Source organism: Mercenaria mercenaria, chromosome 10 (assembly GCF_021730395.1).
Source record: "Mercenaria mercenaria strain notata chromosome 10, MADL_Memer_1, whole genome shotgun sequence".
NCBI lineage: Eukaryota > Metazoa > Mollusca > Bivalvia > Venerida > Veneridae > Mercenaria > Mercenaria mercenaria.
In genome coordinates, this window is record NC_069370.1 from 5303100 (window position 1) to 5328427 (window position 25328).

General features: G+C 35.3%; 1 protein-coding gene across 3 annotated transcripts in view; it reads right to left on the reverse strand.

Moving 5' to 3' along the window:
- Nucleotides 1-21998, reverse strand: part of LOC123560979 (high affinity cGMP-specific 3',5'-cyclic phosphodiesterase 9A-like) — a 64784-nt gene extending 42786 nt beyond the window's left edge. For 2 of the 3 annotated variants that reach the window (XM_053552187.1, XM_053552188.1), the window contains exons 1-3: nucleotides 21538-21998; nucleotides 1151-1221; nucleotides 582-659 (exon numbers count right to left, since the gene is read on the reverse strand). In XM_053552187.1, coding sequence (XP_053408162.1) covers nucleotides 582-659; nucleotides 1151-1221; nucleotides 21538-21606 — 218 coding nt within the window. In that variant the 5' untranslated portion in view covers nucleotides 21607-21998. The remainder of the gene's footprint in view (nucleotides 1-581; nucleotides 660-1150; nucleotides 1222-21537) is intronic. The other variant, XM_053552189.1, reaches the window with a different exon arrangement.
- Nucleotides 21999-25328: the final 3330 nt, after the last annotated feature.

Genomic DNA, 25328 nt, shown 5'->3' on the forward strand with positions numbered 1-25328 from the left:
CGTAATGTTCTAACCCTCGTCATGCTGGACACGATTGATTCTGCACTGATTAATGGCACTGTCTAAATTAAAAGATGAACAAGTTCATAATAGAAATCTAGCAGGATACGGGCTAAAAGTAACACTCGAGCAAAATACCTTTTCAAAAAAAATACTTTTATGCTAACGAAGCTACCATGAAAGTTTTTTAAAAATCCATTTGCAAATAACGTAAAAGTGACTTTTGTTGATAATTTTTGCGTCAGAAGTGGCTGGAATTTACAATGGAAAACACCCCCCATCAAAATATGTTTTGAATATTAATCAACATATTTTAAAAAATTAAAAGATCACATGACCACCCTCGGAGTTCTTTATGTATAACATCAATTGTATAGTTTTAAGGAAAAACACCTTGGTGCAAAAAAGGTGGAAAACACCTTGGTGCAGAAAAGGTGGATCAAACTGGTTTGATTGCAATTTCTTAAATACTTGTACACCGTCCGAGAGATCATGGGTACATGAAAAGCATTCTCTTTCTTTAATTTAGATTATTTCTATTCAGAGGTTTAAACACGGAACAAGCAGAAACTCGTTTTTACCTGGGCGTGTTGCTTGGCATCGTGGGAGACATGGAAATATGGGCACCATTTGGATCTTTAAGGGTCAATATACAATACCTGAAAATATAAAAAAAAGCATCAACTGTATATATGTACATGAACTACATTTTGCAATCATATCGTGTGTATAAACGTGGTACACATTATCAAACTTATATTTATTGTATATTTTCATTAAACTCAGATATCAATACTTTGTGGGGAAAAAACTAAATAACTTATTAAGGATTAACAAGTTAACTTGATAAAGAGCCCGCCCGCTTAGCTCAGTACGTAAAACGCAGATCTATGGATTGCGGGGTCGTGAGTTCGCATATGTTCTCCGTGACGATTTGGTAAGACATTGAGTCTGCAATCATTCGTCCTCCACCTCTGATTCATGAGGAGAGATTGGCAGTTACTACGGAGGAAACGTGTATACTGGTACAGAATCCATGAACACTGGCTAGGTTAACAGCCCGTCGTTACTAAACTGAAATACTGTTGAAAAAACGGCGTTAACAAACTTGATAAAGAGGAAGTGTTCACAAGATAATAGAAGAACATACTTGCTACATCCGGCTGCTTGTGCCACGAGGTCATGTATATCCCTGGAACTACAGTGTTTGCTGAATACAATCTGTAATGCACAAGATACAATCTGTAATAAATAATTTTTCCTTAACACGAAACAAGAGGGCCATGAAGGCCCTGTATCGCTAACCTGACCTATTGACCTAAAGATCATCAAGATTAACATTCTGACCAAGTTTCATTAAGATATGGTCATAAATGTGGCCTCTACAGTGTTAAATAACTTTTCCTTTGATTTGACCCGGTGACCTAGTTTTTGACCCCACATGACCCAGATTCGAACTTGACCTAAAGATCATCAAGATTAACATTCTGACTAAGTTTCATGAAGATACAGTCGTAAATGTGGCCTCTACAGTGTTAACAAGCTTTTCCTTTGATTTCACCTAGTCTTTGACCCCGCCTGACCCAGATTCGAACTTGACCTAAAGATCATCAAGATTAACATTCTGACTAAGTTTCATGAAGATACAGTCATAAATGTAGCCTCTACAGTGTTAACAAGTTTTTCCTTTGATTTGACCTAGTGACCTAGTTTTTGACCCCACCTGAGACAGATTTGCATTTGACCTATAGATCATCAAGCTTAACATTCTGACCAAGTTTCATTAAGATATGATCATAAATGTGGCCTCTACAGTGTAAACTAGTTTTTCCTTTGATTTGACCTGGTGACCTAGTTTTTGATCCTACATGACCCATACGAAAATACAGTCATAAAGGTTGCCTCTACAGTGTTAACAAGCTTTTCCTTTGATTTGACCTGGTGACCTAGTTTTTGACCCCGGATGACCCAATATCAAACTCGTCCAAGACTTTATTGAGGGTAACATTCTGACCAAGTTTAATTAAGACTGGGCCCAAATTGTGACCTCTAGAGTGTTAACAAGCTTTTTCTTTGATTTGACCCGGAGACCTAGTTTTTGACCCCAGATGACCCAATATCGAACTCGTCCAAAATTTTATTTAGGGTAACATTCTGACCAAGTTTCATTAAGATTGGGCCAAATATGTGACCTCTAGAGTGTTGACAAGTTTTTCCTTTGATTTGACCTGGTGACCTAGTTTTTGATCCCAGATAACCCAATATTGAACTCGTCCAAGATTTTATTGAGGGTAACATTCTGACCAAGTTCCATTAAGATTGGGCCAAAATTGTGACCTCTAGAGTGTTAACAGTCAAATTGTTGACGACGACGGACACAGGGCGATCACAAAAGCTCACCTTGAGCTCACAAAGCTCACAATTTTTTTAATCTTGGATCGAAGACAAACACTGACAGAATGAAGCATCATCTGCGACGTCGACGAATTCTGTCCAGCACCAGTTTTTTTTCTTCAAATATTACAACATTTTGTAACTCTAATATTACGCGTTTTTAAAATAACACATACTACATAACATATTACCTTTACAATACATACAATTCATTAGAGCACTACCATTAAAATGTTGATTGTATTTATACTGGAACCCCAGACGTCACGCTCTATACTAATTACAAAAGGAAATCAATCCTTAACTTATTTTTGTAAAATATGACAAACTGAAATCGTGTAATTCAAACACGTTTTTCAACCTCCATCAGCCGTTCTTTGTTCTGCAGTGACAAGGATAACGTGTTTTGTTGTTGTTTTTTTTGGAATGGACCATTTTGCCATTCATACAGTTCAGTATCCCTACGTTTTGTTCATGGGAGATAACACCTGAGGCTATCTAAATTTTGTATAATTATGTCCCTTTTCTTCTCAAGGGCCAAGAAAGATGGTCAGAATGATTTTTTAATTAAAAAAAAAGATTATCTAGTCGGTAGCCAGACTAAGTCCAGTAGGGGGAAGCTCAAACAGCAAGCAGAGACAGTACTACGTCAGCTAAAATAATTATCAACAAATATGGTGTCATGTACTTGTTCACTTTTAATTGCATCACCTCCGTAGTGTAAACAACAGTTTATTGATGTACTTACACTATGGGATTACCAGATATTTCGTTCCCTTATTAATTTCAATGCCACAGAAGTGACACGGGACTAACGAAATACCCGGTTATTCTATTTGTTTTCCATCGCAAAGACGTTTTAACATACACTTTAGAACTTTGCTAACGTTTTGCATTACAAGGAACGCCTCCTTTCAAAAATGCTGTAACGTCATGTTTGATTGACAAACTCTGCCTTTTTTTCTATCTTGCAAGTACCCGAACTAGCTTCTGCGTGTACACAGGATAAACAGACAATATATTATTCTAACTGGTGAAAAGTTGCGTTAAAAATGCAAATGCAATTTTTTTTTAAATATATATATAGGTATTCTCACGTACACCTTTGTCACAACGGGTGTTATGTGTCGTGAATTTTTTCAACTATAAGAATAGGCAGGTGCATTGCTCGTTTCAATAAATAAACAAAACAATTGTATAAAATGAAAAGTCAATGTTATTGTCTTTGTGGAATAACAGTAGCTTTAATTCTTTACAGGAAAACATATTCAGTAGTTGCAAACGTATTGTTGTTTAGTTTATCATATCAGGGCTGCCATTTGATCAAAACAGGCGAACTACCTTTTGAAGTAACGATTTTATAATTTTCAAAACAGTCAACTTAATAACAGCAATTATGTGATAATATTCGATTTTGTTTCTACTTTTAGATTCCATGTCTGCTATTATACCTAAATATACCATATAATAACTTCTACAATATATTTATTGCCAAGATACGGCAGATAATGTGTTACTGATTCTGCGAGGTACGCTATTACTCATAGAAAGAACGAATGTATACTTCTCTGTGAATGCTAGCAATATTTTAAGTTATATTTTAACATAATTTGAGCCGTGCCATGAGAAAACCAACATAGTGGCTTTGCGACCAGCATGGATCCAGACCAGCCTGCACATCCGCGCAGTCTGGTCATGATCCATGTTGTTCACTAACAGTATCTCTAATACCAATAGGCTTTGAAAGCGAACAGCATGGATCCTGACCAGACTGCGCGGATGCGCAGGCTGGTCTGGATCCATGCTGGTCACAAAGCCACTATGTTGGTTTTCTCATGGCATGGCTCATTTGTTCTTTAGCTTTCATACAATGAAAATAACAACGTTTATGAAGTATACATGTACCATAAAATTTGAATGTGCGCATTGTCCAACCGGAAGCAAATCTGAGAATGTTCGACAATATTTATGAGAAACTAAATATATTTGTATATTCATTTCTTCTGAACAATTACATTTACTTGTCTCTGATCTGATGCTGAAACGAAATAAAAAATTTAAATAATTTATATTTTAAAGCCGAAAAGTTCCATGTTACAATAATCTAACAACCCTTTCTAAATCTTCCATATTCCCTAACCCTCTGTCTAACCAGATCTGACTTCCAATCCTCTTCCACTGAGAAGTTATACCTTTCCCTAAATCTACGTCGCAGTAAAATGTTTACAAACATGGAAAAAAAATGTAATTAACATTTCTGATCAATTAATAAAAATTCCTTCCAAGACAATAACAAAATAATTAGAGTCAAAGGAGTTCATTCTGACTGATTGCGTATTTTACACGAACTGACCAGTTATAATAGTAAACAGAGAGACTAAAGCCAAAACTTAATGGATAAAACTTTCTATTCTAAACTTTTGCTGGAATAACAAAGATCAAAGGGGGTCCGGCCAGATAAACAGAGTAATTAGTCTATCTATGAGTTTAATAATTGAATTCTTCCTCAAAAACAAAAACAGGTTGTTTGTAAATAAAGAAATTGATTTAACAGACGAGTAATCTAAGAGATATTCCAATTCAAATTGCCAAATACAAGTACATTAGCGTTTTTAAACCTGTTGTTTACATAACATGATTTTGAATCGGAAATATGGCTACCTAGACCATTAAATTACCGCCCTTTTCAATTCAAACTTACTAGGCTTGTCTACGAAAATGTACAGTCTCGGCCAACTTGTTTTATATAAAATTATTATACACTAAATTTATGGGACGGTTCATTATGCGTGACTTACTATTAATGCGGACGACTTTACATATGATTAAAAACATGACCCATCACAGAAGACTACTGCCTGTATTTAAGCGCATTGGCACTTAACAATATATTAATTTTGGCGCGGATGACGTTTTGTCGACATGATTAAAATGGAATTGCGTGATAAACATAGACACTCATCCAATAAGTGATCTAAATACTGACTTGAAATGTTAGCCCATACAACATACATTTGTTTATATTATCTTTGTTTTGACCGGTGCAATGAAGTTTTATGTGCACTACGTAGATTCCGATAAAATTTCAAATGCACAAGTTTGCATTGTGCGTGACATATTCTTGAGGGACAGTAGAATAGTACAATAGAGACTTTAAAAGGTTATACACCCTTCGACTGAGTTCAGCTTTAATCTTGACTATATCTACTTATTTCATATGCTTTGTAATTCAACAAAGAAACATGATTTGTACCGTTGCCACCAAGCCAGGTCGCGCTGGCAGAGAATCTATTAGGTATAGAGCAACATATAATATCAAGGTGATATGTACCATTGCCACGTAGACAGTCTGCGCTGGCAGAGAAGCTATAAAAACATTCAATAAGATTCAACAGAACAGCCAACGATATCGTGTTTTCGGTTTTCCTCTGACTTGTACCGTTGCCACGAAACAAGGCCGTGACTTGTACCGTTGCCACGAAACAAGGCCGTCCTGGCAGAAAAAAAAATCACAAGATTCAATAGCACAGCCAACGATATCATGTTTTCTTTATCTTATTGTATACAATTGTTTCTACAAAAAAATGTAAAACCCATTTAGGGTCAGACCTAGTAATGGTGTTTTATAACTAAATATTTATATACATAATTGACTTTTACTGTTTGGTTTTCTCTGGAACGGAGTGGTTCGAGGAAATGTGGTTTCTACTGAATAAAACATAACGACTGCGATTTCCCCCGATTCTGTCAATCGTCAATGTCAGGCGCTTTTGGTCCGGTCGTGTCTTTTTCTACGATGGCTGTGTAGTAGTCTTACAATGAAACCAGTCACTGAATAGTCTGTGATTTACAGCAGGCTGGTGGCCGACATGCTTACGGTCGTGAGGGATTCGTAGTTTAATCACACGATTACCTATTACAAGAACAAGTCTCATGCCCAGCTACGTATGGTGACGACCTGTCGTGTAATTGGTCGTGTGAAAGGTTGTGCGACTGTTGAATATGTGGACAGTCCCACGATGAACTATGAAATTGTAAGACAACTCAAGTCGTCTAACACAATACTTGCATGGCATTAGGCTAGCTAAGAGCAATTTGGTTGCAGGAAGGAAGTTTTAAACGACAGAGAACCACCCAACGACCAACTTCAATCTGAAGCTACCCTACACCATCCAACAGTACCATCTAAGACTTGTGTGATGATTCCGGGATCGGATGTTCAAGGTCATTGACTTCGAATCCCTTGCCCATTTGGGTTCGGAACCCCACTTTGGTTGTAGAAGTATTTGTACATGAGAAAGCCACTGAACTGACTTCCGTAATCCATTCATCATCAAAAGCTGGAAAGTCACCTTATGATCTTTAATCGTGTCGCTGTGACTACGCCGTCCTACCCCAACCTCTCTCACGCTCAATAAAAAAGCAAACAAACATACCACTAAGATATATGTTCGACTGAACCTTTCTGCCTAGAGTCTTATTTTGGAATTTATAGGAAATAAAGATTTTGTTCTTTTTCGTAATTAGTGGCCGTTTCTTAACATACGTCATTGCCCAAAGCGGAAACGATTCTTTCCTAGAGTTTATTTTAGGTTTCATTGCAACCAGACAGTATTCATGCACGTCAATAGTTGATATTTCAGTGAAAGTTAGCTTAGGCATTATGATTTGTTCAGTAATGTTGGATGGACCTAAATATTATTACCTACATATTCTATATAAAATGGGCCCTTTTCGCAGAGCTGCCACACAAGTTACAACTATTTGAGAGTAAAAATCTGTACCTCATTTTGAAAACAGCTTAAAACTGACAAGATAAAGAGAAAAATGGGGGTCATACATCTTCTTAGGGATTTGTCCTTTCATATTTCTTTACTGTAATATCACGATAAAATTACATTGCTGTGATTTGATATAACTACTTATACTAGCTTTTGTCACCAAAGTCAACCTTCTCTCCCATTTATTTGCTACCAAAATGTCAAAAATACAACTACACTGGCTGGAATTTAGACAAAACTTGCATTAATTAACGTTAACCATGCGGCCATCCCTTCTGAAAATTTAGTGTTCAATTACCTGCCCGTCATTGCCTGACTAGACCAGATGGTTCTCGTGGTGGTAGACAAACATGCAACTGATCACCGTTTTATAATTTTCTCACGTGACCTTGAAAGAAGAGTGTCTGCAAAGTTTATTGTTTATTACGGCATTACGACAGGATAAACAAAAAAGAACCCCACCCCCACACCGGTACCATTTTATGTGTACATGCGTCAGAATATGCAAATTACTAATACATCAATAAATAAACAGAATGTGCGTGTTTACTTGTAATTTAGGAAAAACGTCAATTAGTTTTCTTCGATTTAATAGCTTGATGTAATTAACTCTTTAATGAGAGTTGCACTAACACGCATGTTTAAATTTTGCGTTCAATATATTGTTTATCTAGGAGGAGAAGGACATTCTGATTTATAACAAAATGCGGGGTGACGATTTTGCGTATTTTTTCTTTTGTTTATGGGTGGCATAAACTTACGTTCTATAGCTTTTCTTTGAAAATGAAAAAGATATACTTTGCTAGTAAGCCCTAGAAATTTTCACAGAAAAAAACGTGTCTCGAATTTCAAAATAAACGTTCTTACGATTTGCTTTTATTTCACTATGATTAGCATCTAGAGCAATGAGATTTATTTCTGTCTTCTTCCCAGTTTAGCATGAAGTATGATTATACTACGAAATGTTAGATCTGGCAATAATTTCGAATGCTGCCGAGAACGGTACATTACGTGCCTTCATAGAAGAAAATAATGCTGAATTTCCTCCACTTGACGTTTTGACATGCGCACTAATACTCGCATTGTTCCATTTCAAAATTGATAAATGAATAAGACTTCACGCGATCTGCAGACCTAAAGTTCCATAAGGCTTTTAATATCATGTCAAAAACGGACAAAGCTGATGTCCAAACAGAGAGTAAGTTAATGGAATGGTTAGAAAAGTACAATTTTAAATATTTCACATGATGTTATATGGTCAGATTTATAAAGGGAAGTAGTAAAAACAATGGATTCGATAATACTCCCTAAATGTAACCAGATATTCAAACCTTTGACAAATATTTGAGAAATTAATTATCGAAAATATGTTTCAACAAATATGTATACATTTAATTTTCATAGAAAATTATATGGCAGCCACACTATACATAAAATCATTATAAGCCTTTAAGCAAAATATATTGTACCACTGAATCTGTTTTATTTTACCCATTTACATATGCAAAAGTATATTTTGTTGTTAATACAGACTGCTCATTAAAGTACACTTGTGTGTGTACATTAGATTAATAGATCAAACCTTGTGTGTGGCAAGCAGGACAAGAAACGAAAATGTTGAAGTGGACAGTAATCTGACAAAATTTTCAATAGGTACAAATTTGCGTCTCCCGGAGAGTGAATAATCAACAATAATGATGTATTGAATAGCTATACCCTGATAATATTGTTAAACAAACGCGCTAACAAGTGTCATCTGTACGTCATCAGTTCACAACTCGTCATCAACAATCAATAGCTGGTCGTAACAATATGTTGTCATATCTTGATAGTATAGATATCTTTATATACCAACGGGTTGTTAACATGTCGTAGGAATGTAATCGATTTGAAATATTTCAGTAAATATCTAATGAGGTGAAGGATAAATATATTTCGGACACTGTAGTGAAAACTAGATAATGTGGTTTTATTGACAATCAATAATTGTCAATATCATAATAATAAAATGGTCACACTTGTAACCGACATTACCTGTATATACAATACTTACCTTAAATGGAAAATTGACTTTATAATGCAACCACTGTTATTGTAATATACAATGTAACATAATTTGATAAAATCAAGGTATTGTGTTTTATACAATATGATATAGGCTGGCCTTTAATAAAAGTCTTAATATAGATACAGTGACAGAAAGAATAGCAGCAGCATCTGTTGCCAATGAGCAACATTATCCATTTCATAGCTTTGCTATTTATATATATATGTCTGCATGGATATACAAACAACGTACACAAATCAATGTCTATTTTTTTCTTTAATGCATTTATGCGTACAACCAAATTCAATCAATTATCTTGAAAATCAAATAAGCGCAATATTTCTGCCGTTTTTTAAAGAGTAAAATCAATACAAGCCCGAAGACAAACGAGAGGAAAGAAGCGATATGTTTAAGATGATTTGATGGAACGTGAAGATAACAATGTTTGAAGAATGTCTTCTAGCAATGTAATTTATATAAACTACTGCTTTATTTTCAAAGCATTGAAAGGCTAACGTGTAGATAGCAAGAATTGAATTCAGAATCTTTAAAGAACGTAACGACTGTAATAACTAAACATGTAGGCGTTCATGTGTTTCATTGTTATAGAAGAGATCACGCTAGTTAAAATGTTTGTTATGGAATGGAAGTTGGTGCTAGTTATAATGACTGTTATGAGAGGGAAGATGGTGCTAGTTCTAATGTTTGTTATGGAAGGGAAGCTGGTGCTAGTTATAAAGTTTGTTACGGAAGGGAAGCTGGTGCTAGTTATAATGTTTGTTATGGAACAGAAACTGGTGCCAGTTTTAATGTTTGTTATGGAAAAGAAGCTGGTGCTAGTTATAATGTTTCTTATGAAAGAGAAGCTGGTGCTAGTAATAATGTTTGTTATGAAAGGGAAGATGGTGCTAGTTTTAATGTTTGTTATGGAAGAGAAGCTGGTGCTAGTTATAATGTTCGTAATGGAAGAGAAGCTGGTGCTAGTTATAATGTTTGTTATGGAAGAGAAACTGGTGCTAGTTTTAATGTGTGTTATGGAAGAGAAGCTGGTGCTAGTTATAATGTTCGTAATGGAAGAGAAGCTGGTGCTAGTTATAATGTTTGTTATGGAAGAGAAACTGGTGCTAGTTTTAATGTTTGTTATGGAAGTGAAGCTGGTCTAGTTATAAAGTTTGTAATGAAAGAGAAGCTGGTGGTAGTTATAATGTTTGTTATGGAAGAGAAACTGGTGCTAGTTTTAATGTTTCTTATGAAAGAGAAGCTGGTGCTAGTTATAATGTTCGTTATGAAAGGGAAGCTGGTGCTAGTTATGATGCCCGTTGTGAAAGGGAAGCTGGGGCTAGTTTATAATGCTTGTTATGAAAGGGAAGCTGGTGCTATTTATATTGTTCGTTATGAAAGGGAAGCTGGTGCTAGTTATAATGTTCGTTATGAAAAGGAATCTGGTGTTAGTTATGTTCGTTATGAAAGGGAAGCAGGTGCTAGTTGTAATGTTCGTTATGAAAGGGAAGCTAATGCTAGTTATGATGTTTGTTATGAAACAAATTAAAGCTGGTGTTAGTTATAGTGTTTAATATGGAAAAGAATCTGGTGCTAGTTATAATGTTTGTTAGGGAAGAGAAGCTGTTGCTAGTTATAATGTTCGTTATGAAAAGGAAGCTGGTGCTAGTTATAATGTTTGTTATGGAACAAATTTAAGCTGGTGCTAGTTATAGTGTTTGATATGGAAGAGAACCTGGTGCTAGTTATAATGTTTGTTATGGAAGAGAAATTGGGGCTAGTTTTAATGTTGTTATGGAAGAGAAGCTGGTGCGAGTTATGTTTGTTATGGAAGAGAAGCTGGTGCTAGTTATAATGTTTGTTATGGAAGAGAAGCTGGTGCTTGTTAGATTGACTGTTATGGAAGAGAAGTTGGTGCGAGTTATAATGTTTGTTATGGAAGAGAAGCTGGTGCTAGTTATAATGTTTGTTATGGAAGAGAAGCTGGTGCTAGTTACACTGACTGTTATGGAAAAAGCTGGCGCGAGTTATAATGTTTGTTATGGAAGAGAAGCTGGTGCTAGTTACACTGACTGTTATGGAAGAAGCTAGCGCGATTTATGGAAGAGAACCTGGTGCTAGTTACATTGACTGTTATGGAAGAAGCTGGCGCGAGTTATAATGTTTGTTTTGGGAAAAGGTGGCGTTAGTTGTATTGTTTCATTTTTATGGTAGAAGAACGCTCATGTTATGATAGCATTAAGGATGAAGCTGGCGTTAGTTACAACAGAATTTATGGAAGAAACTGGTGCTAGCAATAATATCTTTAGTTACAAAAGACGACTGTGCTAGTTATATAATGTTTTTGTTATGGAAGAAGCTTGCGCTTGTTATAATCATGCTTCTAGTTTTTCTTGTATTATCAAACACTTTATCAGCACCACTCGTAATGCTTCCATAAATAGAATAAATGACGTTATTCATATATAAAAATCATGTTTACGAACATTTCTGTCAATTTATCATATCTATGAACATTTGTTTTTCCTTATACATACGGCAAATTACGCACGTTTGTTAAGTAAAAGTCGTATAATCTAGCATAATACATAAACACGAGTCTTTAGCCATTTTGAAAATTTTCAGTAAATAGATTTTTGCCTTTGCTTTATGAAAATTCACGATATAAGCTATAGAACCGGATCTAATACGACGGCTAAGCACACATATGGGACTTCATATTGGTATGTCTTATTGCGGAAAAACATTATTTTTAATACACCGGGGTCTCATATTTTACATGGAAGAAGACAGTAAGTACATTAGACGGATAAAATCTAATATATGCAAATCTTATCATCTTACGATTTCAACATTTCAACATGGAGCGCAAATCATGCCCCGTGTATGGCAAGCCAATTGTCCAATAATTACGTGAACCCCAGTTCACGGTCGAAAAACAAGGATTAACGATCGATAAACTAGGTTTCTCGAACGTAAAACTAGGTTTTTCGAATACTAACCTATATTTTCGAGTGAAAACATCAGATACCGGGCGTAAACCGTAGTTAACGCTCGTGAACCCAGGTTTACGTTCGATAAACTAGGTTTCTCGATTGAACTATGAATTTCGGTCGTTATCCTATGTTTACGACCGTAAACTAAGGTTTACGAACATGAACCTACGTTTACGAGCGTGAACTATGGTTTACTACGTTATCCTATGTTTTCGCTCGAAAGCATTGGTTAGTATTTGAAAAACCTGGTTTTACGTTTGAAAAACCTGGTTTTATCGAACGTAAACCTAAGTTCACGCTCGTAAACCCAAGTTCACGTTCGTAAACATAGGTTCACGTTCGAAAATATAGGTTCAGGTCCGTAAACTATGGTTCACGGTCGTAAACATAGGTTCACGTCCGTAAACATAGGTTCATGCCCGAAATTCATTGTTGATTCTATAATCCTAATATGTCGACCGTAAACCATGGTTTACGTTTGATAAACTAGGTCTCTCGATTGAACTATGAGTTTCGGTCGTTATCCTATGTTTATGATCGTTATACTATGTTTACGCTCGTAAACCCCGGTGGTTCACGCTCGTAAACCATAGTTTACGAACGTGAACCTATGTTTACGACCGTGAACTGGGGTTTACAATCGTGAACCTACATTAATGAGCGTGAACTATGGTTCACGGCGTTATCGTATGTTTTCGCTCAAAAATATAGGTTAGTATTCGAAAAACCTAGTTTTACGTTGAACTTCGAAAAACCTAGTTTATCAATCGTTAATCCTAGTTTTTCGACCGTGAACTAGGGTTCACGTAATTATTGGACAATTGGCTTGCCATATTGTTACAAATCGATAAACACGGTTTTACGAAGGTAAACTGTAGTTCACGGCCGTAAACCTAGGTTCACGCTCGTAAATATAGGTTCACGACCGTAAACATAGGTTTACGGCCGAAATTGATAGTTGATTTCCTAATCCTAATATATCAATCGTAAACCATGGTTTACGTTCGATAAACTAGGTTTCTCGATTGAACTATGAATTTCGGTCGTTATCCTATGTTTACGACCGTAAACTTGAGTTTACGAACGTAAGCTATGGTTTACGACGTTATCCTATGTTTTCGCTCGAAAAAATAGGTTGGTATTTGAAAAACCTGGTTTTACGTTTGAAAAACCTGGTTTATCGAACGTTAACCTAAGTTCACGCTCGTAAACATAGGTTCACGCTCGAAAATATAGGTTCAGGTCCGTAAACTATGGTTCACGGTCGTAAACATAGGTTCATGGCCGTAAACCCATGTTCACGCCCGAAATTCGTTGTTGATTCTGTAATCCTAATATATCGGCCGTAAACCATGGTTTACGTTTGATAAACTAGGTTTCTCGATTGAACTATGAGTTTCGGTCGTTATCCTATGTTTATGATCGTTATACTATGTTTACGCTCGTAAACCCCGGTTCACGCTCGTAAACCACAGTTTACGAATGTGAACCTATGTTTACGACCGTGAACTGGGGTTTACAATCGTGAACCTACATTTACCAGCGTGAACTATGGTTCACGGCGTTATCCTATGTTTTCGCTCGAAAATATAGGTTAGTATTCGAAAAACCTAGTTTTACGTTCGAAAAACCTAGTTTATCGGTCGTTAATCCTAGTTTTTCGGCCGTGAACTAGGGTTCACGTAATTATTGGAAAATTGGCTTGCCATACCCGTGTGTATGACTAAAGATGTTGTATTTATGTTTTAAGTTTAAAGGTGAAGATCATATGAAAGTCAAGGTCATCTATACATAAGTCAATCTGTACGTCTTGCCAAAAGGTTTGATGGGTGTGAGTATGAACTGAATTGGGTCATTTATGCGGGCTGTAGAACCAACAAGAGCTGTCTCCATAGGATGACACATGCCCCCGATGGCACTTTGAATGAATAGTTATGGCCGATGTTAGAGTTTAGGACCTTTGACCTACGGACCTGGGTCTTGCGCGCGACACGTCGTCTTACTGTGCCACACATTCATGCGTAGTTATTTAAAAATCCATGTATGAATGACAAAGATATGGACCGGACATGCCCATCATTGCACTATCATGAAATATGACCTTTAACGTCTAAGTGTGACCTTGACTTTTGAGCTACGGACCTGGGTCCTGCGCGCGACACGTCGTCTTACTGTGGTACACATTCATGCCCAATAATTTTAAAATCCATGCATGAATGACAAAGATATGGACCGGACACGCCCATGAATGCACTATCATGAAATATGATCTTTAACGTCTAAATGTGACCTTGACCTTTTAGCTACAGACCTGCGTCTTGCGCGCGACACGTCGTCTTACTGTGCCACACATTTATGCGTAGTTACTTGAAAATCCATCCATGGATGACAAAGATATGGACCGGACACGCCCATCAAAGCACTATCATGAAAAATGACCTTTAACGTCTAAGTGTGACCTTGACCTTTTAGCTACGGACCTGGGTCTTGCGCGCGACACGTCGTCTTACTGTGGTTAACATTCATGCCAAGTTATTTGAAAACCCATCCATGGATGACAAAGATATGGACTGGACACGAAAATTGCGGACAGACCGACAGACGGACAGACGGTTCAAAAACTATATGCCTCCCTTCGGGAGCATATAAATGTAGTTTATCAACGTTTTAAGTTTGAAGGTGAAGGTCATATGAGGTTCAAGGTAATCTATATATCGGTCATTTTAAGGATTGTTGAGTGTGGGTATGAACTAAATCAGGATCATTAATATAGGCTTTAGTCGAAATGATAAATCTGGTTCGTACGGACAAACGGACGGACATTTCAATCGCTATGTGCTCGGGGTCATAAAAATGGTTCGTACGGACAGACGGACAAACGGACGGACAGTTTAATCGCTATGTGCTCGGGGTAATAAAAATATACAGAAATGGCAAAACAACAGATTGGAATTTCCGTAGTATTGCATTTCATACAGAATAAAAAAATAGCGTTTAATAATGTTACATTGATTATTTATAATCATCAGAGATACGAATTAATGAATTGCGTCAAAACAAAATCAGGTTTCATGACGATCTCCCTATTATATCTATAAGCATCGGCGTTTCAGGTAAAAAAATGACCTTTCGGATTGCAATTTTCAACAACAGAACTATTAGTTTTACAACACAGGGTTTTGTTTATCAAACTTTCACCGCAAATTGCTAGGTAAACAAATTGTTCGCAGGTATTGAATGTATTCTACTGCACACTAAAGCATCGAGGTCAATACTAATTTGTCTAATGCTTAAACAAGATTTTCTTGTAAACGTGAGAGCACACTATGTCCGTATAAGCAGACATACAAGTAAACACAATTTACATTCGATATTTGCGACAGAGTCTCTTGTGGCTACACACTAAGGATTATGTTATTAATGTAAATAACAAATGAGATAAAGTTAACATTTCATCCTTTTACCATTGTTGTATCAAGCAGAAAGTGGACGGTGATACGTCTTTCTAGAGTTCTTCAATTTATGTATTGAGACAAATTGATAATATTATACGCTTTCAAGTTTGTGCTTTTTTCTAAGTTTTTGTTTTTCAACTGTCCTTAGCTTGAATGTATCGACCTTGAAATCTATTCTATTCTGTATAAGGCAGTCTGTTTGATGAGATGATAGAATTAGGAAGGTATGTTAATGCAGAAAAGGATAAAAGATTGTGTAAATCGTGCAATCAAAATAACATAGAGTCAGAATATCATTTGATATTTTTGTTACTCAAGATACAGTTGTATAAGATCCAAGTACTTGGGCCAATGTTCATGGCATACTATGCAAAATTTTAATGCGTTAAACGGTTGCCTCATAGATGTATGTATAAACTGGCAAAGTTTATTAAAGAAGCATTATATTTATGAAAAAATACTTTTGAAACTCTACTTGTCTTCTGATCATATACTATTAGTCTGGTTTTTTCTTTGTCTTTTTTCTATATGTGCACTTTCTTGTATATGATTATCTTTGCCATAAGTTTTTTTTCCATATTTGTAAATGGCAAAAGGCAAATTTATTGCTGATTGCCAATAAAGCCAATTCTGAATGACCAGGTTTTCAAACAATGTGTATATAATACACCGATGACATATAACCTTTACCCTGCTAAATTTCGAAAATGGACTAGTCTTATAAATTTGCCTTTGGCCATTTACAAATAGGAAAAAAACTTATGGCAAAGACAATCATATACAAGAAAGTGAACATATAGACAAAGACAAAGTAAAAAAAACAGACTAATATCATACGATCAGACGACAAGTAGAGTTTAAAGAGTACTTCTATTTCGTAAATATAACGCTTCTTTAATACATTTTGCAACATTGTAAATACATATTAAACACTCCCATTTATTTAGTCACAAAACCAATCTAACCCCTCATATTTCCAATAAGACAGTATTAGAAGACGATTGTGTTTAGACAATCGCCAATCAATGATTTAATGACTCAATCAACGGCATGACATATTTGTTGTATAGACAATCAATCTGCAAAAGTATTAAGGATTCATAGGGTTTACTGACGACATACTGTTATCATGTTTGTTCTCTCTCAGGGATTTTAATCATCATCCTGTGATGTCAGACGGCTTTGCCTACACAGAAACAACAATTTCCTAGGAATTACAAGAATTAGAAAATGATAAAAAACAAAAGCTGTCTCACAACAGCAACGCTCGGCTCGGTGTTCAAAAAAAAAACCTTGTCACAAGTTATGGTCAGATATATGATATAAAGTGATTTAATTTTCTGTTCCAATGTAAACGTTTTACAGATAAATTATACTGAGAAATTTATATAAACTCAGTATTACACATGATGAATAAAGTATATATGCATCTTGTAAAATAAATAATCAATTCATGAAAACGCTATAACGGATTTAATTCGTGGAACATTTAGCTTGGTGCTCAAAACGTCCGAAAAAAGTTGAATTATTTTAATATTACAATCTGTCGGTATCTTGCATAAAGTGCGTGATTAAGATAATGGGGCAATGGGACGAAAGAGTGGAAAAAGTATTGAAAGCTGATAATGATAATTGAGGCCCGTTAAATTATGAATGGATATCAGTATCTTAAGGTTTAAGGAGTATATAATCAAGACAGAGAAATTACTTCTTTATTAACAATCTGCCTGTCCATTACATGTTCTACTGTTTTGTTATTACTTAAAATATTCCCGAAAAGTCGCCGCCCTTTAAAAATAAATGTCAGTTGTAAGGAAATAAAAAATAAACAATAGCTGAAAAGTACGATCATCCTAGTTATGTGAAATTTCAACACTGGGGCATATAAATATACACAAATGCATCAAAACGAACATTAGGGTAGAGCATTGTATTAAATATAAGTATTATATACCGACCAAACGATCACGAGGAATATTTTTTATTTAGAACCTAGAACATACATTTTTAATGGAGACTGATGGACATTCAGTACTCATCTGGTATTTACTAATATTTTTAAAAACGATTTCAAAGTCCTTTATACCATTTTATATTAGTAGGGCACAGGAGGCAGACGTGTCCAGTAGTCCAATTGTTTTCTGGAAGTTAATTCACTGCTTCCGGTATAAACACGTTTCAAAAAATGAGGGAAATCAAAATTAGAATAATGTCAAATGCAAGCAGTGCGGAGTAATCTGACAGACGAAAGGCAATGGTTTGTGTCACAAATGCAGTTACAAGGAAATAATGAGAAGATATTGAAAATCTTGTGACGTGTTATCATGACAATAAACCTGTAATTTAATGTGCGTTGATGCATTTTCTGTCTCTGATGTGAAAATGTAAACATTAGTTACGCACGCAACGGTTTATTGATATTACAATTTACCAGCCCTTTTGTGGCATGCTATGACTGGATCTAAAAAATATATTCAGACATCGATTATATCATATATCAATTAATATATAATATCGGATATTTATGAGAAACTAATAATAAATAACTGTTTAGACCATTTTGCAGCCTTATTTTCTACTTTACAATAAACACTACGAACTGTATTGGCGCTCTAACTTCTAACCTTTACAAACTTAATTGGTTCTCTTACTTATTACAACTTCGAACTGTATTGGTAAATTGACTTCTAACCACAGCGGACTATGTATTTGGGGCTTTAATTTCTACATTGCTCTAACTTCTGACAACTACGGATTATACTGACAAGCCTCGTTACCGCCCAATGTGCAGGTGCACTCGGGACCGGATTAATAATATCTGTCATGTGTTTACGATTCGGATTGAAATATCCGTCCCGAGGGCACCTGAGTATTGGGCGGTAGCGAGGCTTGCCGAGTTACCACCCATGCGCAGGTGGCCGAGGGACGGATATTTCTATCTGATTCGTGAACACATGACTGATATTTTTTTCTTGCATATCGTATACTTATAAGCTTTTTATTCTGACAGATTATTTTCTTGCATACCGTAATATACAAATAATACAATAAATAAAGCAAATATATACTTTCTTTCTAGCACTCTTTCTTATAGTAGAATATGTACACAAAGCGCGAGAAATTTACGTCCGTAAGCAGAAGTGACGTCATGACGTTTCAATGACGCACAATAACAAGATTTTGAGCAGGATTGACCAAGCCTCACAAAATTTTCAATAAGCATATGAGCTTTGCTCATATATTATTTTATCCCCTTTGACAGAGTAAAAGCAGAGTTTTACCCCTTGATTTGGTAAAAAAGGTTGGAAATGCTAATTAATCAAAAGTAGTTTAACTAGAATCACCAAACTTAGGCTAACTGTTCATGCCCATTACCAGAAGCTGTCAACCGCTGCCCACATCAGTCCTCTCAGTGCTTTGATTTAATTTCATTCAGCATGAAATGAAACTCGTGTAATTTATTACCCGACAATTGCCACCGGCTAGAACATCACTCTAACTGGAAGAAGAGGATGAGCCTGAATTATGTTCCAATTAAATAGAAACAGTAATATTTATAGGCTATTAGATTTTTATCGTATGATTTAGATGACTTCTGCAGCGGAAATATTGCGCGACTTTAGGAGTGCAGTATTATTCTACGAAAGAACGAGTGCATATTTCCGGATGAAAGTCTAATATTCTTTTTTTTCACTGCATAGACTCTACACATATAATCATCATATAAATTCTATAAAATTATCTGTTAAGCTGAGTAAAACTGAAAATCATTAAACTGACGTCACAAATGACGTCACGCACCCGATATGAAATCTGAAAGTAAATGATGTTAGAGGCTACATTGTAACTTAACGGAATGTAGATCTAATGAAATAGTAAATATTCATACAAAGATTACTTTAAATCTAACGATTTAATCATTTACAGCGTGCTTTAAATACATCGGTGTATACATGATAACGTTATAAATAAAATATTCTGTTCTATTCTGTTCAAGATCAATTTGTGTAAATCTATTAAGCTTTTGTTAAGAGAAATGTGCATAATGAATTAAACAGAAATACGAGTCCCGACAGAACTGAATAGTTGTCATACAAGATTAAATTCCACTTTTGAATCATGCATTATTATTACGATTAATTATTAATAAATGTGAAAGGAATTTTATGTACTGTATAATAATGTTTTAAAACTGGGATTCGTTGCACTTTCAGTAATTTCTATGCCTATTTTCCACGATGTAAATTTATGCAAATTATTACTTTAAAGTGGTCTTAAAATGTTTAGGTCTTAAATGTTAACAATTTAAGATCAATATCAAATACCTTTAATTATATTCTTATAAGTACTGATTAAACACATCCGACTCGACCAACTATAAAACAAATTTAATTTCATAGGTCAGGGTTATAAATTACTTAATGCGCCTCTTGAATTATGAAAAAGCAAACGAACACGATAAGTACTTAAATTTGTATTACACAACAATGATTGCTTCAAAGTTGATATTTAAACGGTCTCCTATAAGCTTTTCTTAAAACAAAAATAATTCATTAGAACGCAGTGCAGTGTTTCCATTTCAGAATAATGTTCTTGTTGTTTTTTTGTTGTTTTTTTTTTTTTTTTTTTTTTGTTGTTCTTTTTTTAAAAAGCTCTGATCAAGATTTATAAAGAAAATGAGCTTAAAATTGTGACTGTTACGAGACTTGTTAAAGCTCTAATTATCTACATGTTTATCATCTCCCCATGATAATAAAGCCTTTATACAAAATACGTACGGCCCCCATTCAGTGTCGAAAAAAATTCCAAATAAAGTCTAACATTTTTACAGGATATCTGACTGCATATTCAACTGCAAGTAAATAAAAAAAAAAATATGGTTATGCTGAGCTAAACCCGAAAATTGTCCGTTTATTATTGCCGAATTCTTTTAGTAGTAGTCAAAACGATGCTAAAACCTTCATTTTGTACTTCCTATAACAAAAAAAAAGCATTCGTTTTGAGAAATAGGAGGTGTCGAAATATTTCAATGAACCATTTTTTCAACTTTTTTCCGCTACCTTGATCTACCATATTGGGTATTCAGCGGATATATTTTCGGACCTTATTTATTCAGCATGCCGCTAAATTTTTGTCATTTATAAAAAAAAAAACAGTAAAGAATGAAGTTTAATATCCTTTATACTTGTTTTGTCCTGCTTTTTTTAAATTCGATTTTTCTATTGCATTTATTTATCTAACGTCGTTAATTTAGCTGGATTGTCGACATGTCCAAATAGCCGCCAATATTTTACCGTTTAGATTTTGACTATTATTACTCCTTAGGCTCGCTTGGAAGTAACATTTTTATACAATATATACAAATAGGGACGTATTTACAATAACAGAAAACGTTGATTCTGGCAGGTTTAGATCTCGCCAGCGGAACTATGCTTTCTTACAAGTAAACTTATAAGAATCTTCTGTTTTATCTATCTGTATAAAATTCAATGCCTTTTACATTATGCTAGCAAAAAAACGAGACTTGTTTCACCCAAATCGCGGGTTCCATGGAAACTAAAATCTAGGGAGCTGATCCCTACTTGTCAGCGTTGCTACCCAGTAACATAATCCTCATAATACTAACATAACCGTAAATATGGCAAGGAAATTTTATAACTAGACTGCATATTTTGATGTTTCCAGATTAAACCAATGAACATAGTATTGACATAAAAAATTTGCTCAAAACTAGACATACGTGATTTTCGTCTATAAATGAAGGCAAGTAATAGTGATTACTGCGTATATCAAACCATATCACCGTTAAATAAATTTAATAAAAAATATATATGTATATATATATATATAGAAATGGTCCCTACCTTTTCTTGTTTTCCACTAACTTCTAGATAAACGACCACAGACGAATCTATTGACGAAGCGTTTCCCATCTTAGTTCTCGTCTAACCACTCCAAAGAAAGCACTATGAAGTCCACATTGTACAATGACTGAATGAAATTACGATATATTAATAAGCAAACAAAACTTTTGCATCCTCAGTTTTATCAGCGCTCGAGAAGATATAAATAGTCAGACAACAGCGATGGCTACAAAAGCTTGATCGATAAAATGTCTGATATCTGTTTGGATTCATATAAATGTAGACGCACTTAGCTGAAACCCAAACACTGTCAATCTCAGACACACAAAAAATCACAAGTTAATGTCGTCCACTTTAAAGCGCGCTGGCGAATCTAAGAGAAAGTGGCGTTTCCACAACACATACGTTTCTCACGCAACCACACGCATGCGCATTAGGAAACACTCTTCTGGCGTTCTGTCACTTGGAAACATTTAAACAAAACAAGAAAACGTTTCTATAGTAACGCTCAATTTTTCATTAGCGAGCGCCGGAAACATCGATTTAAAAATGGCGACTTTTATTGTGTGCCGATCACCGCTAATGACGCACGTAACAACGAGCGACGATCAAGTTTATGAAGTTCGATAAATAAAATAGCTGATGTCGTTCACGGTTAATTACCTTCATGAGCATATAAAAACCTTAAGAAGAGGTAAGTGACCCAAATGTTTACCTTCATGAGCAAATAAAAACCTTACGAAGAAGTAAGTGACCCAATAGATTAGTTCCATATATATATTATCTTATATCCCTTAATTACCTTTAACAGTATCAGAAAGCTATTCCTTCTTTTAACAGACAATGAGTCATTGTCAGTTTTTAATTATTACGACAAAATATATCAATTTCTCTTCTTCCTCAAAAGCTCATAGTACCATTGTTTATAATGTGGCTGTCATATTTTTTTTTTGTTATGAACATAAAATATATTGATTTCTTGTTAGCTTCCTTGGCCGATTTTGTGTGGTAAAACAATTGGGTGCCGTTTTCCTGTTTACTCGTGATATCCTAAATGCATTTCTAGATATTCTTCATTCATTTTTGGATATTACAAATTCATTTTGTGATATCATTAATTCATTTTTAGCTCAATCCAGATATACGGATCGCGGGGTCGTGACGGGGCGAATGTTCTTCGTGTCGATTTGATAAAAGACATTGTGTTTAAAATCATTCGTGCTCCATCCCTGATTCATGTGGGGAAGTTGGCAGTTACTTGCGGAGAACAAGTTTGTACTGGTGCAGAATCCAGGAGCAATTGTTCGCCGTTACATAACTGAAATACTGTCATGAAACTGCGTTAAACCCAAAACAAAAATAAATTCATTTATTGATAACATATTATGTTATCATAATGCATTAAAGTTTTATCTTATGACATCTTTTATTTTGTTTACTGACATTTCTCCATTCTATTTTATGATATACAATAATGATTGTTCAATAAGATAAAACGAATTAAAGAGATCATCAAATAAAATTAAGGATGAAATGAAATAAACCGATTTTGTAATATCACTTTACCGATTTTATGATATCATTACATCAATAACAGATAAATTTGATTTTTTGAAAAAATATGGACTACTCTAAGATACCTTAAACTCGATTGATGATATCTTTAAAATCGTACAATTATACTTTTGTGTATGAAGTATTGATATCCATAAATCGAATTTAGGATATCATAAAAACAAACATATCCTTCAATGAATTTAAGATATCATGAATTTAAGATATCATACAATCGCGTTAAGGATAAGAAAAAATATTCCTATTAGATATTTCACACAGTCATTCTTACGTTCAGATATCCTAGATTCCGTTTTTGTCATATCCTTGAATGAATTAAAGATATCCAATCATTTAAAGGTTCATTACTAAGGGAAAGTGAGTTGGCAATTTTTTTCATAGCCAGTGCATAGACTTCTGCAAGACACTAAATAATGAAGATTGGCAGGTCAAAATTTACAGAAAGTCTTTGGAACTCAAAGAAATGTATGTGTATTATGTTGAAATTTCAATGAATCGACAGAATGACCCCCAGGTCTTTTTAACTTTCTTCATACTTCATAGAAAAATAATTGTACATATACTGCGATTTATTTCGAATTTCTACATACCAACTTTCATTTTCCAATAAAATGAAATAGTTTCTGTGCTTTTTAAAAGAAATTAAAATGTTCACTTTCCTTAGTATTGGACCTTTAAGGATACCAAAAATAGATTAAATGACATATTGAATTACCAAAAGGGATATTATTGAATATACTATAGACTGAGATATCACAAAATACAATTAAGGACATCACAAAATAGTAAATACATAGTAAAACTGCAGTGTACATATGTTACACATTTAGCAAAGTCTGAACCTTAACCTATCCGTCCGTGCACTTCTAGTATTTTCTATAAATTCTATACATGTGCATTCGTGTGATTAAACAAGCACTTTTTGTTTGTACACGGTTTCAGGTTGTATTATTTCAGAAATGCCCAAAACATATGTGCATACAAAAAGAGGGAAAACCATGCAGTACTGTCCTTCGGATCTGCAAAAAGCTGTTGAGACCGTTCAGTCTGGAAATATGAGCGTAAGAAAAGCAAGTGAAGCGTTCGGTATACCAAAGTCAACTATTGCCGACCGTGTAAGTGGCAAGCATTCGTTGACTGTAAGCCATGGTCATCCTCCAGCTCTTCCAGTTTCTTTGGAAAGTAAAATAGTGAGTAGTGTGAAACGTGCGTCACAGTTGGGCATAGGTCTAAGCCGTACAGAGATTTTGCTCAGAACAAATGTTCTGTGCAAAAATCTACATACAGAAACTTTCACGCTGGCAAGGAATGGTGGGAAGGCGTACGCAAAAGGCACTCCTGAACTTGTCATAAGAAAGCCTGAGAAATTGTCCACTCTGTGCTCACGCATGCTTAACGTTGAGGTAATTGGAAAGTACTTTGACGACCTCGGTCAGAAAATATCTCATCTGAACCTTGGGAATAAACCTCAGCGTATTTGGAACGCAGATGAAACTGGTGGCAGAGAAAGACGACCGTACCGTAGTGAGCAAAACAACAAATTGGCCCACCAACCTTACAGTTATGGCATGTGTAAATGCTAACGGACAACACATACCTCCTATGTTGATAACAAAAGGAAAAACACAGAAATTGCTTCACTCTTTTAATACAACTGCAAGCTTACCTGGTACCGTCTGGACCTACCAGAAAAATGGTTGGATCACAGACGACATTGGCGGACTGTGGTTTGATAATGTTTCTTTGAAACACTGTGGTCCCGAACACCCGCAATTAATGATTATTGATGGTCACTCGAGTCATGAGTCCTTGGCAATCATAGAAAGGGCAGTTGAAGAATACATAACTCTTCTTGTGTTACCACCTCACACTACGCACAAGCTTCAGCCGCTGGATCGAACTGTCTTCGGCCCTCTTAAGCGAGCATATAACGAGGCATGTTCCGCGTTCATGCAAGGGCACCCATTACACTTGGTAAACAAATGGATTTTTCCGGCATTGCTGAAGGAGGCATGGAGTAATAGTGCAACTGAAGCAAACATCACCTTTGGATTTAGAGCATGGGGCATTATGACATTTAACAAAAAGGTAGTACCTTCCACTGCATTCCTTCCCAACAAACCAACTGGTGTCGGACATGCCATCAGAAACCGCGTGTGCCTCTTCAACCGTAAACTACATCAATATCACAACCACGTGTTCTCTGGACGAGCAAC